At 40.1% G+C, this 17,575-nt stretch overlaps 1 protein-coding gene across 1 annotated transcript; it reads right to left on the minus strand.

The window, feature by feature from the left end:
- Window positions 1-381: 381 nt before the first annotated feature.
- MCHR2 (melanin concentrating hormone receptor 2) lies at window positions 382-16,803 on the minus strand. The gene is made up of 5 exons (XM_059401585.1): window positions 16,622-16,803; window positions 8,257-8,466; window positions 3,552-3,746; window positions 556-675; window positions 382-406 (listed from the first exon to the last, which is right to left on the minus strand). The coding sequence occupies exons 1-5, from the start codon at window positions 16,801-16,803 to the stop codon at window positions 382-384; spliced, it is 732 nt and encodes a 243-aa protein (XP_059257568.1).
- Window positions 16,804-17,575: the final 772 nt, after the last annotated feature.

Raw genomic sequence — 17,575 nt, forward strand, 5'->3', positions numbered from 1 at the left:
CACCCAGGACCCCCTAGAAAATAATTTAGATTTATTCATAGAGTTTTATAGACAAATATCTTTAACGTTTCTTCCCAAGTCTATTGTCTTAGTAAGTCTTTGGCTTTACTTAGTACTAATTAATCTTGTCCTAAGTATTCATGTGTTAATGAGACCCCTATCCTCCAAATTAAAAATTTAAAACATAGAAGTTAGAAAGTTATACATGGCATCTAAGATATTCATATATGTATACAACTCTGCGAAATGTACAAATAAAACATTTAAATAACATTGTTGATGACAAACATAAAGATATTCTTTAAATAGTATCTTGAGTTCTGTTTACATTTTTATGAAACCATTACATCAGTGATTGTGACATTTATCACTGAGAGATACTCAAATAGCTGCTTCAGAACTTGTCCTGTTTTCAGAAATCACTCATGTAGACATTAATGCCCATACGTCTAAATGTATGTTTCAAGTGATTGTTGTTTAAATTTCTGTTGTAGATGTTTTAGGATCTCTGAATTGTTCTTTCAACAAGTAAAGCAAAATGGGGTAAACACTTACCATCTGGCATCCTTATTCTGTTGATACATCTCCCAAGTATAGCATAAAATTAAAATATAGCACACCAAAATCAAAGGCAAAGGAAAAAAAAAAGTTGTTATCGTCAGATAAAGTGTATACCTGTAAAATGAGAGAGAGAAAGAGAGAAGACATAACTGTCATATTCCCAATGCCAGGAACTTTTACAGTTTATGAGGCATGGTTCTCAAATTTTGGGGGGCTTAAGATAAAAGTCCTTGGGGAAAAGGTAAGGATTTTTGTTGCTTTTACATAGAAAAAAATAAAATAAGATAAAAACAGAGAGGGGGGTAAGCCATAAGAGACTCTTAACTATAGAGAACAAACAGGTTCACTGGAGGGGAGGTGGGGGGGGAGATGGGGTAACGGGATGGGCATTAAGGAGGCACTTGATGGAATGAGCACTGGGTGTTATTATGCAAATAATGAATCATTAAATTCTAGTCCTGAAACTAATACTACATTATATGTTAGCTAACTTGAATTTAAAATCTTGAAAGAAAAAAAAAGCTCTTGCTTTCCATTGTCTGCTAGCAACAGTGCTTATCTCTTCTCTAGCCAAGCCAGAGGCTACGGAGTAGGAACAGGAGAGAATATGTATTACCATTATCTTTTAATATTGTTAACAACAATAATGAACAGCAGGTATCATTTATTATAGAGTAGGCACGGATATGAGTACTTTACATACTTTAAACCACTGAATTACTACAACCCCATGAGTACAATTGCCATTAGTATTCTGCTACAGAGGAACAAACTAAGGCACAGTGGTGGGAAGTGGCTTGCCCAAGGTCATCCAGCTAGTTAGTGATGAGCATCTGGGTAGGATGAACCCAGACAGACAGTTGAGCTGCACAACCCACGCTTGTAATCAAGACTCCAGATGGTCTCTCAAAGGGCCTGCTGTGAAATAGGCCAGTCTTTTCCTCCATGCTCCCTCAGGGGAAATTTTCAGGTAGGCCAACTCCATTTCTGTACAGATGCCAGGTGTCCTTCTTTCTGGGAAGAAGCATGGCATTGGTGGAAGCAGGCAGCCCACGTTGGGTGGGTGTGGACAGAGTGACAGGGAGAGAGAGCACCTGGGGCCTAAGGGACTCTGAAAGCCGTACAGTGGTTCCAGTCTCAGTTCCCCATAAGAACTTAACTCTAGGAGGATCTACAGAGGCTAGAACTTCAGAATATCCTTTATGACAACTAACCAAAAAGAACAGAAGCAGGTTCTGGTGCAAAACTGTGAATTATTTCTTTGGCAAAGGCTGAAGTCATACAGTCATCTCAGGTTGGGCTCCTCTTTAGATATGTTGGGGTCCTTATTAATGTATCAGCCAGTGGTGATTAAATATCATTTCCCCGGGGTGCCTGAGTGGCTCAGTGGATTAAGCCTCTGCCTTCGGCTCAGGTCATGATCTCCGGGTCCTGGGATCAAGCCCCGCATCGGGCTCTCTGCTCAGTAGGGAGACTGCTTCCCCCTCACTCTCTGCCTGCTTCTCTGCCTGCTTGTGATCTCTGTCTGTCAAATAAATAAATATCATTTCCCTTTAGATTGGTAGATGGCTTTTACCTGTAAGTGCAGCCAGTGCTGGTGGGAGAAATAACGAATAAACAATAAATCCTACATATGTTGCAGTCCTCTGGAGATTTTCATTACTGGATTTGCAGCCTTGCAAGGGCCTCTGGCACCATCTCTCTCAGGCCATGACTACATGATGCAGAAATCACTCATCTCTTCAACAAGTGGTGTATGGGAAAAAGGAATCCTCCAGAACGACTTGAGATAATATATGCAAAAAGCACCTAACACAATATGTGGCACTTAGTAGGCCATCAAAAAATTTTAGTTATAGACTCCAATGCTGTGTTCAAAATTTCAAATAAAATTTTTCATTTAATTTTTCTTTTCAAATTAAAATGTGAGAAGTCCCTGTGTTGGCTGCTGTATTAGCTGCTGAGAGCTGCTGTAACCAATTTCCACAAGCTGGATGGCTTGAAACAACAGAAATTTATCGTATCCATTATGATGACTGAAGTCTGAAACTAAGGTGTTGGTGGGGCTGGCTCCTTTGGGAAGCTCTGAGGGAGAATCGGTTCCATGCCTTTCCCCTCGCCTTTGCTAGTTTTGGGCAGTGCTTGGTGTTATTTCACCTGTAGATGCATCACCCCAGTTTCTGCCTCAGTATCCACAAGCTTTCTCCTGTGTGAGTCCCCTCAAATCTTACTTCTCAGGAGGACACAAATCCCTGGATTTGGGCCTGGCTCTATCTAACCCAGCGTGACTTCATTTAATTTAATGATATCTGCAAAGACCCTATTTCTTTTTTTTTTTTTTTTAAAGATTTTATTTATTTATCAGAGAGAGGGGAGAGAGCGAGCACAGGCAGACAGAATGGCAGGCAGAGGCAGAGAGAGAAGCAGGCTCCCTGCTGAGCAAGGAGCCCGATGTGGGACTCCATCCCAGGATGCTGGGATCATGACCTGAGCCGAAGGCAGCTGCTTAACCAACTGAGCCACCCAGGCGTCCCCAAAGACCCTATTTCTAAATAAGATCACATTCACAGGTCCTGAGAATTAGGACTTGACTATCTCTTTTTGGGAGGAACACCATTCAACCAAACTCCAGTGGCATACCGATAAGGTCTGAGTCTCAGTAACTTCCTAGACCCTTTTGGAAATTTTGCCTCTGCCTTGATTTTTGTGTTTCTGTTGTACCTGGTTGCCATGGACCTTTAAAATCCATATTTAAATATATTTTTGTCCACTGAAGCTACGTAATTAAACTCCAAATCTTTTTCTAAGGGTTACCCTCCCCTTAAAATCGAACTACCAACCTGATTGCGGAAAGCAGAAAAGTAAGCGGGGAGACTGCCCCTTGGAGGGTCCCCAAGGACACTCTGCACGACTGCTCACACGTTGACAAGGAGGATGAAGCACTCCACAACTTAATTCAACTCTATTTTTCTTAAGTTTTAACAACCTACCGGAGTACATCGTCAGGGGATGTTAAATCAAAAGCACAACTCTCCACGCCGTCTTTAAATTTGATGACCTTCGAGTAGACCCAGACAGGCAACGCCAGAATGAAGGAAGCTGCCCAAAGGCCCAAATTGATGCGGATGGTCTTGTACCTCGTTCTCCAACTTGTAAGTCGAAATGGTTGGACGAGAGCCAAGTACCTGCAAAGCCCGTTAAGAAGGGTTTAGGAACAATCAATAAAAGCACTGAGCTCCAAGGATGAAAGGTTCATGACAAGAGTAAATTATTAGTATTATTATCCTCCCTGAAGCACACCTCTATCAGGGTAGAAGAAAGTTATATTTTTTAAGAGCTGGCTGGTATCTGTAGAGAAAACAACTCCTGACCCCGCAAGTCTGAATAAACCACTCACTGAAATAACTGTCGTTTCCACGAACACACTGATAATGGTGAAATTTAGTCCTGTGCAAACTCTCTCTCTACAAAGGTGGTTCCCATGCAGGCTAGGCTCTGGAAAACTTTGTCTCTGAGTGGGGGTTTCCTCCAGGAGGGAGAGGCCCTCTTTAGTGACGCAGAGGCAGGAAGGAGGCAAGTGCTCTGGCTGGTAGGAGAGCCCGTTGGCGGGATGAGGCTCTGGCGCACTGGGACAGACGTTTTGCCCAGATGGATTTCCACTGGGGACCCCAGACTCTTGGAGGTTCAGTTCACAGAAATCACAGTGAGGATACACAAACGTGACTAGTACAGACAATGCAAATTCCTCAAGGAACTTAGGCTGGAGCCCAGAGGGGGGATGGGAGCTAATTTCATAGGGAAGGGTGTTTTTTTTCTTCTCTCTTTTTTCCCATTTCTGATTCAGAAATAAAGTATAATCATGAATTAAACATGAAGTCCTGACATACCATATATATTTGGTTCTCTAGGAAATCCAAGAAGAATTTTTCAGACCCAACTGGAAACTAAAGAGGCTAGACCCAGAAGGAAGAGTGTTTGTGAACGCACACTTCTGCTGGAGGTGCAGGTGTTGGAAGGCAGTATTTGTAGACATTACATTAATGTAAAATATGTTTTGATGGTCATTTAATGTTTAAGGAAGATTTAAGGAAGATTTAAGGAATCTTCTTAAGGAAGATTTATAAAAAGAAAAAAAACATTCTTTTCCCCTATTCTTTCAATTGTGCATAAAAGGCAGGACTTTCTAAGGGATACTTATTAAGGGACCATTTGGCATGAAGGGAGACTTTTGAGGCTCATGGTACCTTAGCCACTCCTCCTTCTGCACACGGCACCTTCATTATCTGTGGCTAAGGAAAGAAGGACTCCTCCCCCCACACCCTTGCTGGGGAAGGGAATGGAGCAGTGATTGTACAGATGCCCAGCCATCATTCTGTCAGGGATTAAAGGGTGAAGGAGTTACGGCATCAATAGATAAGGGAATCTTCTCTGATTGTATCCTCACCCCAACACCTTCCTTCCTCCAGCTGAAAACCCCTCCCTGGCTTTCCATGGCCTTTCAGATAAAATTCAGAATTCTTACCATGGCTTGCAAAGACTTTCTTCACCTGGTACTGCCTGTCCCTCAGGCTGTAGCTTGTGTTAGTCTCTCCCTGGCCTGCCTTCAAGCTCTCTTACCTTTCAGGGCCAGGTGTATGCTGTCCTACCTGCCTAGCTCCCTCTGATTGCTCTTGCTCTTCCTTGGAGTCTCTGTGTAACAGTCTGTGTCTCAGAGAAGCCTGACCACTCACTTTCTACAAGGGCCCGTGACTATATATGCAGATTGTAGGGGAACTCTCCTTTCCCTTCCTAGTACCTATCATTGTATGGAAATGCAGATTCACCCATGTGACTCTTCACTTAATATCTGTCTACATCTCAGGAGTGGAAGCCCCACGAAGGAAGGAACCTTGACTGTTAGTTTAATGCTGCTGTATCTCTTATATCCAGCAGAGTTCCTGGCCTATAGACATACTCAAAAATTTGCTGGATGAGTGAATAAATGAATAGGGGATTTGGCTTCTCCTTACTGATTTTTGAAGTTCTAGAGAATTTATTTACAAAAGTAATCTAGGCAGCTTTCATTTGGAGGTATATATTTTTAATATTTTGGATGTTTACAGAACTTTTTTAGTATGGATTTGGAGGTAGGCACCCACTTTGGAAACACTACACATACATGTAGATATTACTTATCAGAGCAAGAAGGATGAAAATGATCAGAAACACTTAAAACTTGGGCTCTATTGAATTCGCAATTAAAAAACAATGTATAAGCAATAAAGCTTGCTGATGGCACTGACATGGTCAATGCCATGGTTATGGCCTTGCAAAGAGAAGTACATTTCTTTTTAAAAAATTGCAGATATGGTTGAAGTTTTATGCATATAGTACAGTTGGAACTCAAAGAAATGCTGAAGAGGAAAAGGTTCAGTTTTATAGAAACTTCATTTTTCTCTGGTTATGTAATTGAGTGAGGGCAGAGAGAAGGATAAGGGTCCTAGTGTCAATTCTGAAGTAAAATTTTAGCATATTGTGTCCACTAGATTTAAAAAAAATGAAATTCAGGTGTATAAGACACACATGCACATGCACACATTCACTCACAGTAAAAGAACCTGTGTACAGCTGGTCTGCTCCAATGAGGACAATGTCCGTTCTCTTTGTTTGCTTAAGAGGTTTACAGAAGAGGTACGATTTCCCTTCTTTAAAGAAAAAGCCAATACTCTCCGGCTTTCAGGGTTTAGGGTTGCAAGAAATTTTATTATCTCTGAGAATGGGATTACAGTTGGTAAGACTTGTACTTAAGTTTCTTGCAGTGGGCCTGCCCTGTGCAGAGCCCTCTCCCTGTGTTGGGAGGCTGGCAGGCTCACCAGCCTTTACTCAAGACACTTTCAGTCTTGGCTGGCATCAGCTGAACTAACCAGACCTACACAGTACATTGATTTTAAAAATGCAGTGTTAATTATAAATTGAGAAGCACACTCTCAAAATTATATTTTGAGAATTCTTTTACAGGAAAGCAACAGGTTATAAAAAGTACATTGAACATCACCATCATTATTCATGTCTGAATAATAATGATTCAGTGAATGATTTCTTTAAACCTTGCTATTCCTTTGTTAATTCATTTGAAAAACTGTTCATCACTTCTCCACCCCAAAGGCACATGTGGAAGGGTAAAAGAAACAGAGTTGAGAAAGGAGTTGCAGATGGACCCAGGGCAATTTAACATAGCCCTCAAGACTGAGAGTCATTCGTTCATCAATATTTTCTGAGCACCCCTGTGCCAGGCACTGTCACACAGATACTTGGGATATATTAATGATCAAAGACCCTGCCTTTGTGGAATTTACCTCTGAGGGGCAGGGGAAGCTGAACAATAAACAGTACACAAATACATGCACACATAAAATAAATTAAACTATGTGATATATTGGCAACAAGGGAGACAGATAAAGCAGATCCGGGTGGCGGTTAAGTGTGCTGGCTTGGGGTAGGGATGGGAAGATGGATGGAGACTTTATGTGGGTTGGTCTCTGAGACAATTCCCGTTATGCATATTAGTGTGTCTTTAGGGCTTGTTTCTCTTTGGAGAAAGCTGCTAAGACCTAGTCTGGAGGTCCTAGCTTCTGAATGATGCAGGGACATCCTAGTTTGCCTGCGTCCTACAGAGGCCAGTTAAGGAGGTAATTACTAGCAACCTGCCCTCTCTAGAGACAGCTTGGTCCTGGACTGGGCTCCACCACTCACTGGCTTCACAAGTACCCACCATCACTATTGTCTCCTTTAATAACACTAGTTTACATTGTTGGTGAATATGGTTGTGGTACATTCCAGGTCACAGTCAAATGCACTTCTAATGTAAAATGGTAGCATTTGCATTAACCAGTTATAACAAGGGGTATAAAAATGGTCTTCCTGGTACTGGAACATCTCTTTATAGCTATTCAGGAGCCCAGATCTATTCCCCAGATTCCTTCAAAATGCTAGGTGATCACAGGAGTCTGTGAGATATTGAACATACCAGTAAGATATTGAACATACCAGAAAGAGCCCTGAACAGAGTGAGGAGACCTACTTTAGTTCTCAACTCTGCCACTGACTTGCCAAGTGCCTTCAGAAAAGCCCCTCACTTCTTGGGACCTCAGCTTCCTTATTGCAAGAACGATGCACTCATTCTGGCTTCCAACCTTTCATGATTTCCAGATTTTTTTTTAAAATCTTTCAGTGAATTATAAATAAAACTATAGTTAAGAAGAATGATTTTCAAAAAGGAGATTTTAGTGTCTTAAGTTTTTCCATTAAAAAACATATTTCGGGGCACCTGGGTGGCTCAGTGGGTTAAAGCCTCTGCCTTCAGCTCAGGTCATGATCTCAGGGTCCTGGGATCAAGCCCCGCATCGGGCTCTCTGCTGCAGGGAGCCTGCTTCCTCCTCTCTCTCTGCCTGCCTCTCTGACTACTTGTGATCTGTCTCTGTCAAGTAAATAAATAAAATCTTAAATATATATATATATATATATATATATATATATATATATATATATTTCTATGAAAGTTGGAAAGAAGATTTTTAAGTCCTCCAATGAAACTAGCAAAGGAAGAGGAACTTGGCTGTTACAAACCAGCACCAATGTTGCTTAAGTTGGGATGACAGTGGGAAATAACAGGCACTTCTGAATTATGTTAAGCTATTTCAAAGTTTCTTTACTTACCTGTCCACACTCATCACAGTCATGATGGCGCTACAAGCAAACTGGTTGCAGGTATCCAGCGACGTGATAATGGTGCAGAGGGGCCCCCCAAACACCCACTCTCCTCCCCGGGCCCATTGATGAATAAGAAAAGGCATTCCAATGATGTGAACCAGATCAGCTACAGCCAGGTTGCAGATATAAATGTCAGGAATGGTTTTTTTCCTGGACCTGAAAGAAAAGCATGGAAACTGAGGATTGATATTGACAATATGCACCTTCTTCAATTTATGCCACCTGTTGCAAATTGTTAATTATAAAAATGAATTTTAAAAAGAAGTTAAAGGAACACCTACCCAAATGCACATATAAATGCTTAGTCTTGTACATATTTAAACATTCTGAACTACATATCTAATAACTAACTGTGGTAGCTTAAAAATATGGCCACCAAATCTCTGATATTGCTTTTGAAAGGTGGAACCTAGTTTTGTCACTTTGAGGGTGGTTGGGCTTAGTAACCCACTTTTCACACATGTAATTTGGTGGAAATGACAATGTGTGACATAGAACATAAAGGCATTATAGAGTTCCTCCTTGCTCTCTCTTGGATCATTTTCTCTGGGGTAGCCAGCTGCCATCTTGGGAAGATACTCAAGCAACTCTTTGGGGACATCCACATGGAGAGGTCCACATGCTGTCAACAGCCAGCACCAGTCTTCCAGGTGTGTGAGTGAGCTACTTTGGAAGTAGATGCTCCTGTTGCCTTGGAGAGGAGCGTAATTGCAGCTTGGTGAGAGACTCCAAGCCACTGAGAGAACCACCCAGTTAAGTTGTTCCTGGATTCTCACCCCTTGAAATGGTGTGAGATAATAAATGTTTATTGTTTTAAGCCACTAAGTTTTGGAGGTAGTTTCTACATAGCAACAAATTATACCAACTTGAAGCTTACTCCAGAGAAAGGCTAAGTCCTTGCTTATGCCTATCACCAAAGATAGCAGAACAGGGAAAACAAATGGTTTCCATCGTATAATGCATTTTTTTTCCCCCCACTGAAGTGGAAGTCAATCCTAACAGGTCATTGCTAAGGAAATTTCAACCTTTTCTTAGAAATATCCTAAGAAACTTTAACCCACTAGCAAAGACTATAAATTAAGATGTCGAAATCCAGACAAAGTAAGAGAAGAAATCTGAAAAGGGTAGACAGGTAGAGGTCGGGAGGATGATCTCATGGCTTCTGCTGAGGGAGTGATTTCAATGCTACCTAGATATGGCACTCTTCTTCATAGGCAAAAGAATTTCCTAAGAGCAGAAATTTATATTAAAAATTCACTTGGTCCCTGTGTTCAAGGAGTTGGGACATACAATAATAAACAGGTAACATCTTTATCTGAGAGATGATATTCATTAATTCAACAAATATTTTATTGAATACCTATTATAGGTCAAGCATAATATTGTGCTCTGGGGCTGCAAAGCTAAATAATCTATAAACCAGAGCATCAAAGAGTTAGTACTGTAGATACATCTAAATACACGATCCCGTAGGGCGATGAGAGAAAGCTAGCACAAGCACAGGGACACACAAAACAGGCCTCTGTCCCTCCCTTGGGGACAGTCAAAGCAGTTTTCTTGGCAGAAGTGGCATCTGAACTGAGGACAAATAAGACTTTTAAGAGCATATAAAAAATTAGCCCTAAGGTTATGTCACAGTTGCTAGTTCAGGGCTTTGCTCCTTGCTTGGAGGCTAGTGTGTGTCTTTATTATTCATTGGCTAAAAATTCTACAGCCCGTGAATTTTATTTCTAAGCCAGTGAATCCTCTTGTGAGACTAGTCAGCGAGGATATTTTACCCAGGCCCTGGCAAGTCCAAGTTGTGTGGGAAGTTACTGCCGTTGAGTACTTGACTCAGCAACCACACTCTGGGCGTTGTCGATGCCACTATAAATTATGTTGACTCCTTGTCCCCAGCAGGGGATGACTCATATCAGAAAGACCCAAAATGAGAAGAGATTTGAGGAAAAGATCTTGTCAACCAGAAGAGCAGCCAAGGATTGTCCTTGGTCTCTCCTCCTGTCTTCTCCAGGCCTGTGGCAATGGGAGATGGCAGGGATGAAGGATAGACCCTAGAGGTCAGGTAGAAAAATTTCCACATTGAAAAACAAAAAACAAAAAAACAAAGCAGAAACATCACGAAAACTCCCATAAATCTTAGCCTATAAGCAGATGTTATTTCCATTTGAATTGGGATATAAATTGCTTGCTTAGGGTCTAATTGCAGCAATTAGATTCACGGCCCTTGCTCTTCTCCAGACAGGACCCATCATTTACTGATAATGAATTATGGTAATTCCATTGTTGAGGACAGTACAGGCCATTAACTGGCAATTAAAAAAATTAAGTGTTTCTAAATGATATTCTGTATAGAAAAGGAGAATTCTGAAGCAAAAGATGATCTGGGCATAAGATAACAGGGTAACAAAAATACACATTATGTCTATTACTGCTTTCTTTACTCAAAGTGACAGCATAGAAATTAAAACACAAATAAAGAGAAATTGTAAAATCTCTACCTATATAACTTGCATTCTTTTTTTAGGTTTAATTTATCTTCAGATTTTCCATTGCCAGGCTTCATTAGATTTCTGTCTCTCGTGACTCAAACATTTAAAATAAAAAATATAGACTAGTGTGAACATTTTAGCTAACATGTTTTCCATATGGTTAACATGGCCATATCTAATGTTCACTAATTTGGAGAATGATAAAACAAATTACTGTTTTCCTCATTACCCTGCAATAAATTATATAGTTGTTATAAACCATAGTTTGCAAGGATATTTAATCAAAAGGGAAACATACTGATTCAGTAAAAAATTCCTAATTATGTATATAGCATACATTTATGTAACATCTAAATAATGTATGTCAACATGTGTTTAAAAATATGTTGCAATCATTTATCTATTGGTTACAGTGATTACCTATTGGGTAATAGTACTAGGACTGATTTTGACTTTAAAATTTTTCTATTAAGGGGTGCCTGGGTGGCTCAGTGGTTTAAAGCCTCTGCCTTCAGCTCAGGTCATGATGGAGCCCCGCATCGGGCTCTCTGCTCAGCAGGGAGCCTGCTTCCCCCTCCTTCTCTGTCTACCTCTCTGCCTACTTGTGATCTCTGTCTGTCAAATAAATAAATAAAAATCTTAAAAAAAATTTTTTTTTATTAAAAATGTGTTTACATTTTACAGTCAGAAATGAGAATATATGCTATGGATTAAAGAAAACTGCTGAAACATACAACACCACACACACAGAAGGCCATTTCGCTGGTCAGTTTGCTTTCAAATCCATTCCCCACCTTCTCCAGCTATGTTCCTAGGTGTCCTTGCCAGCTGGTTTTTGGTTGGTTTTGGCCAATAGGAAGGACTACTGGGGGGAAACTGGAAGATGGAGGAGAGGAGAGGCCAGGGCAATTCCTTGTTCTTTCTACTGTTGGCATCTCTGGGCAGTAGCTGCATTCCATCCATGGTTCCACCTTCATCCCATAGTCCCTGTTCCATGGCCCCAGACCCCATTCTGGCTGTAGCTCCCATTAGGCAGCCCAGACTCCTGAGGTCGGTAAAACCACCTGCCTCTTTTTCTCCATCCAGCTCAGGGGCCAGGAGAAGGGAAGTGGTGTTGGGGTGGGAGATGGTGGTAGGACAGGGTAGAAGCTTTCTGCTTTTGTGTATCTCTGGGTTTTCTTACCAGCCCCCATTAGGTTTTTAACTCGAATTGAATTAAATTCCTATTTTGAACCAACCAACCCCAATGGATTAGTAGTGATTTTGTGGAGCACACTGTGCTGGAAAGAATTCTTCATCTTCACCCAGGTACTACTTACAGGACAAGCCTGTGCTCAGACTGGAGATGACTGGCAAGGATGGGAAAGGTTAGGGTCAAGGGACATATTTGTCAGCCTTGCTCTAGATACATAGTGTAATACAGTTGAAAGAGAACCTTTCATTTTCATTTCTATGCCCCCATAGTGTCCTTGGGCAAGGCATTCAACCCCTTTAGATTCCAGAGTTGTCTTGGTGCACTTGATGCACATCGCAAGGAGGCTCTCTCAACAACTTTCCATTTCAGGTGAATAGATGTGACTGAAAAGTTCTGCAGTATCTAAAACATAGGGTATGTGTGCAGCAAAAGTACGGTCTATCTGTAAGAGCTTACGTATGACTGATACTCTGAGAATGGCTGAGGGCTGGGTCAGAGGGAGCCAGTAGTTATGATTTAAGCTGACTTGGAGAAAGGAAGAAGCCTTTTTCTAAGTATTTCCCCTCCCCATCTGTCTTAGCAAATGGTCTCCCACCATCAGATTATTAGTGTTCCTTCAGGTTAAAGCACTGACCCTCTTGTAATCTCTGTATAAAATGTAGACATCGTTAGGAGGGTTTAAAGTAAGGTGTTTTAATAATTCATGATTTAGTGTGAATTTGTTGACTTTATAGGGAGTTGAGGTTAGGGAATGACAGAAGAGGACTTTTTATTTATCAGGAAGAAGACCATCCCTTAGAGTCTTTGCCCACATGAAGCTGACTGTCAGCAGACAGGTGAATGATGTGTTCAGGAGGTAGGGGTGAGGGACTGATGGAGAAGAACATCCTCCCCTTTGTGGAAGTAGCTTCCCAGGGCCCACTGAGACCGTGGAACATAGTTATGTAATGGGGTTAAGTTCGCTAGTCTCTCTCTGAAGAATAAAAGGGAGAAATGATTATGCTATAATTGGCCCAATTTCCCTCTTACATTTTTCTAATCTAGCTTCCTTTTGACTAGCTGTGAATTTAACGTGTGACAGACTAGTAATGATCTGGCCTCACTACTTTTATAGTCACCTTTGTAATGCACAAATTGCTTCTTACTCTTAAAAATAGCCACACAGAACCTCTTATTCTGGAAACTCCGTCTTCCTCAAATCTGTTTTTTTTCATACATGTTTCTAGTTTTCCTGTGCAAAGTTAGAAGTTAGTTCATTGCTTTCTTCCCAGTATCACTAATGATCTTACTGATTTTAGTTCTATTCATTTTCTGAGATAAATATTCATCATAAATAGGAAAGTCCCTAAATCTTTAGATGTATCTATTTCTCCTTATTTTTAGTGTAGTTTTAGTATTCTAATTAGGCCACCCATCTGTTAAGAAGGCAACAAGTAGAAGATCATGGCAAAACATGATGAAAATATTAATAACAAATTGCCTTAAAATTTTTGGAGAGCAATTAAAAAAAAAGTGTTAGATTAATTCCAAGCCAAAAAAGAAATTAAAATTAATTTGCTTCCACATGACTTTTAAAAGATGAATACATTTTTGGAGAGCAATTTGCAAAGAAAAATATTAAAGTCCTAGTAATGAAAGTTAAAATTAAGTTGCTTCCAAATGTTTTTTGTGAGACTAAAAGATTCATCTTAAATTCTCCATTAACATATATCTTCTCACATATTATCTATAAAATGGTAATGACACAAAGGACAGATTTTTCAGTCATTGCAAATAAATTGGTCAGTATGATGGCACAGGTTTTCTTTTTTCTAGTTAAATGGTTATTTGTTTTATGCTGAGAATCTGTTTCCAGGAATTATAGCTCAGTATCGACTTTTGGAAGAGTTCATACTCCACATTTCTTCTTTTTTTCCAGCTTTGTCTCCAGATGGGTAGATAGGGTCAGACCATTATCTATTGGTGTAATTTGAGGGGAACCAAGAATTTTCTCTGTCCCCATAGACCTCTTCAAGAGCTTTTCACAGTGTCTGAAATTTAACATTGAAGAGTCTTTGCATATAACTGTTGCCTATAAAAAATGCAACCAGTTCTGCAAAGAACTCGATTTCTCCTCAAGGCTAGATCTATGGGTGTGAGGTACGCTGCATGTATCTCTAGGAGAGGCCAGCAAAAATACCAAGGAGTATGAGAGGAAGATGGAAGGAGAAGTGAGCAGGAGCAACAGGCAAACAAGAGACAGCTAGAAACATTCTCATGCTTCTGACTATTAACTCTCTACTTGGTATTATTTCCTCCTTGAGCCTTCCTGAGAATATCTGATTACCTCTATTTTCCTTCCTGGAACTCATTATTTGAGCCATCTTTTTTTTTTTTTTTCACTTGATTGTTCCTGATGTCTTATATTATTTTTCAATTTTATGTGTTTAAATCTTTTAAAAAATATTTATTTATTTATTTATTTGACAGAGAGAGAGAAAGAGAGAGAGAGAGCAAGAGAGGGAACACAAGCAGGGAGAGTGGAAGAGGAGAAGCAGGCTTCCTGCGAAGCAGGGAGCCCGATGCGGGGCTGGATCCCAGGACCCTGAGATCATGACCTGAGCCAAAGGCAGATGCTTAACAACTGAGCCACCCAGGCACCCTGATTATGTGTTTAAATCTTTTCCACTAAGTGGGAACTTTTTAGAGTCAGATGCTGCCACATTTCTTTGATATTTTCATAACCCTTGGTGCTGGGCTTGCAATAGGTATTAGTAATACATACTGCGTTGAACTACTTCTAGCACTTAAAAAAATTAATGTAAAAAGCTTGATATTCCAAAAACCAATATTGCACCATATGTTAACTACTTAAAATTTAAATAAAAAAAAAATAAAGTGCTTGATGTTCACTAATGACTTTACAGGATACAATACAAAATACCTTGAATTCATTGACAGTAAAATTCTAATATATTAAATAAATCTTCAGTAATGGATGATGTAAAAAATGCCATTCATAATGCTACACTTAACTGCAGAGATAATGACAATAAAAATTTGAAAGTGGGCATGCTGATGAGAAGCCACCTGGGGAAAGCGACCCGTTATGAGCTTTCTCAGGGAGGGTGTGTCATCTCCATCACCATCATGATGGCTGCTCTTGTTCTTAATTGCTTCTGTGATGATTCTTTTATCCACATGGTAGATACACCCATCTTTCTAGTTTTGATGATTTTTAAAAAACGATCTTTATTTATTTATTTGAGAAAGCAGGCAGGGAGGAGCAGTGGAAAAAGCAGGCTCCCACTGAGCAGGGAGCCCAATGTGGGGTTCTATTCCAGGATCCTGGGATCATGACCTGAGTGGTAGGCAGATGCTTAACCGACTGAGCTACCCAAGTGCCCCAATTTGTTTGTTTTTATTAGTGTGGAGAAAATAGCCTGGGATTCTCAATAATGGGATCCGAGTTCAATTCCAGGACTATCACTTTCTAGCTGTGTGATGCTGGACAAGTTATTCTCTTTCCTAAGTCTCTTTCCCTAAATGGGTATAATAATAGTACTGCTCTTTTCAGGATTAAATGAGATTGCAACAGAGTTGCAATCTGCTTTGTAAGTATAATATGATACGCAAAAGACTGTTGTAGTTGTAGTTATGTGTTAATATTCACCTATTAGGAGGTACTCTCAACTGTGTTTTCTTATATAGAAGCATGGATGAAATTTTCTTTAATGATGATTATAAGCATGATTACAGACTAGGGCAATAACATTTAAGATCTTATGTTGATTAAAACAAGTAAAGCTTAAATGTAAAAATTATCAGGATAGCAAAGATATCAAGCAGTGATGGGGCACACTGACTCTGCACACTACCTCTGAACCCATGGGAAACAAGTAAATCTATTATTATTTTCCAGGTTGAGCTTTATGCCACGGGGTTGAGAGGACGGAGGGAATTACCTGAGTGAGGTGGGAGATGTGAAGCAAAGCCAGCAGGTGTTGGGAGCAGATGGCTCTCAGTTTGGCCTACATAGGGCTGGTCTACACTGAAGGGAACAGCTCACGCTTGGTGACTGCCTGAATCTTTGGGTGATCAGGTGGAGTCTCTCTCTTGCCCAAATGAGTGCAAAATAATCTCTTTAACCAACTGGGGGGGGCACAGTTTTTGTTTTTTTTTAAGAATAAATATCAAAATTCCATCTTTATTGGCTGTATAACCATCTCTGAGCTGTACACAGGATAACTCCTGTTGTTGAAAGTTGAAAATAAAATGGTTGTGTTGTAGTTTTACTCCATGCCTGGGCTCCAGCTCTAGAGATTCTGAATTAATTAGTCTAGAATGAAACTATGTATTAGGATTTTTGAAAGCTCCCCAGGTAATCTTATATGGGGCTAAGATTGAGAATCATGGCTCTAAAAATTTACCAACCCAGCAGGAAGCATTGTTTCAGTCTTTTCATTTTGAGTTTTGCAATTCAGATGGTACTTAATACATGATGCTAATATCTGTAGAACCTTCTTTAATGCTCTTAACCAAATCTTTCCAAAACCGATTTCATTAAGAAAAATCCTATAGAGGGAAAAGGATTCATGTAGTGAGTATGGAATGTGCCTAAATTCTGGAAAACAATAGAAGCTCTTACCTTATTATAGTGAATACAATGAGGACATTGCCAACCAGCCCCATTGAACAGATAATCCCAATCATAGAAGGGAGGATGATTGTATCCACAATTCTGAGGGTTTGATAAGCAGATTCCTTATTGCAGGATTTGTTCAAAAGTTCAGCAGAGGTGTTCCAACAGGATGAGTGAAGTGAATTCATTGTTTATGAACTTCCAGTGGTTAAAGCTGTGAAAGGATAAGAAGTGATTTATTTTTTTTCTTTCTTTCTTTTTTTTTTTTTTTTTTAAAGATTTTTATTTATTTATTTGAGAGAAGACAGTGAGAGAGAGTATGAGAGGCGGGAAGGTCAGAGGGAGAAGCAGACTCCCCATGGAGCTGGGAGCCTGATGCGGGACTCGATCCCAGGACTCCGGGACCGTGACCTGAGCGGAAGGTGGTTGCTTAACCAACTGAGCCACCCAGGCGCCCCAAGAAGTGATTTATTTAATGAGTTTTTTAAACAGTTCCACGAAAACAACATTTCTTTAACTTCATTGAAAAAAGTATTTATTGGGGCCTTCTTTGTACCAATAACCCATGCAACATTAGATTCCAGGTGAATAGGACTGTTCTCAGTCCATAATGGCCTCACAGATTATCAAAGGGGATATGTAAACAGCAGATTACAAAACAGTGCACTGTGATAATATGCATATGTTATCACACCTTATTGTTTTCTTTGAACACTGCTGATACTTACTCAGTACACATAGGTACTGGTCATTTACAGCTGGCATCTGTTCTTATTTGTCTGTGTGTCTACTAGTATTGACTAGAACCCCTGCAATACTTATACTGTTAAACATGTCTTCTCTGTCTGCGGTAAAGTGCATGGGGACACCAACTCTGATGATTTGGGAATGGAATGCAATACGATTTCCTGAGATGATTCCTGGGCTATTTTGAAGGATGATGAATAAGAGTCAGTTCAT

This window comes from Mustela nigripes, chromosome 5, assembly GCF_022355385.1.
Source record: "Mustela nigripes isolate SB6536 chromosome 5, MUSNIG.SB6536, whole genome shotgun sequence".
Lineage (NCBI taxonomy): Eukaryota > Metazoa > Chordata > Mammalia > Carnivora > Mustelidae > Mustela > Mustela nigripes.

Bases quoted from the DNA above. Each gene is read 5' to 3' on its own strand.
- MCHR2 (XM_059401585.1), bottom strand. From the start codon at position 16,803: ATGAATTCACTTCACTCATCCTGTTGGAACACCTCTGCTGAACTTTTG. The intron at 8,467-16,621 runs GTAAGAGCTTCT...CTTTTCTTTCAG, and splicing joins ATTGTATTCACTATAATAAG to GTCCAGGAAAAAAACCATTC. The intron at 407-555 runs GTAAGTGTTTAC...TTCTGAAAACAG, and splicing joins CAGAATAAGGATGCCAGATG to GACAAGTTCTGAAGCAGCTA.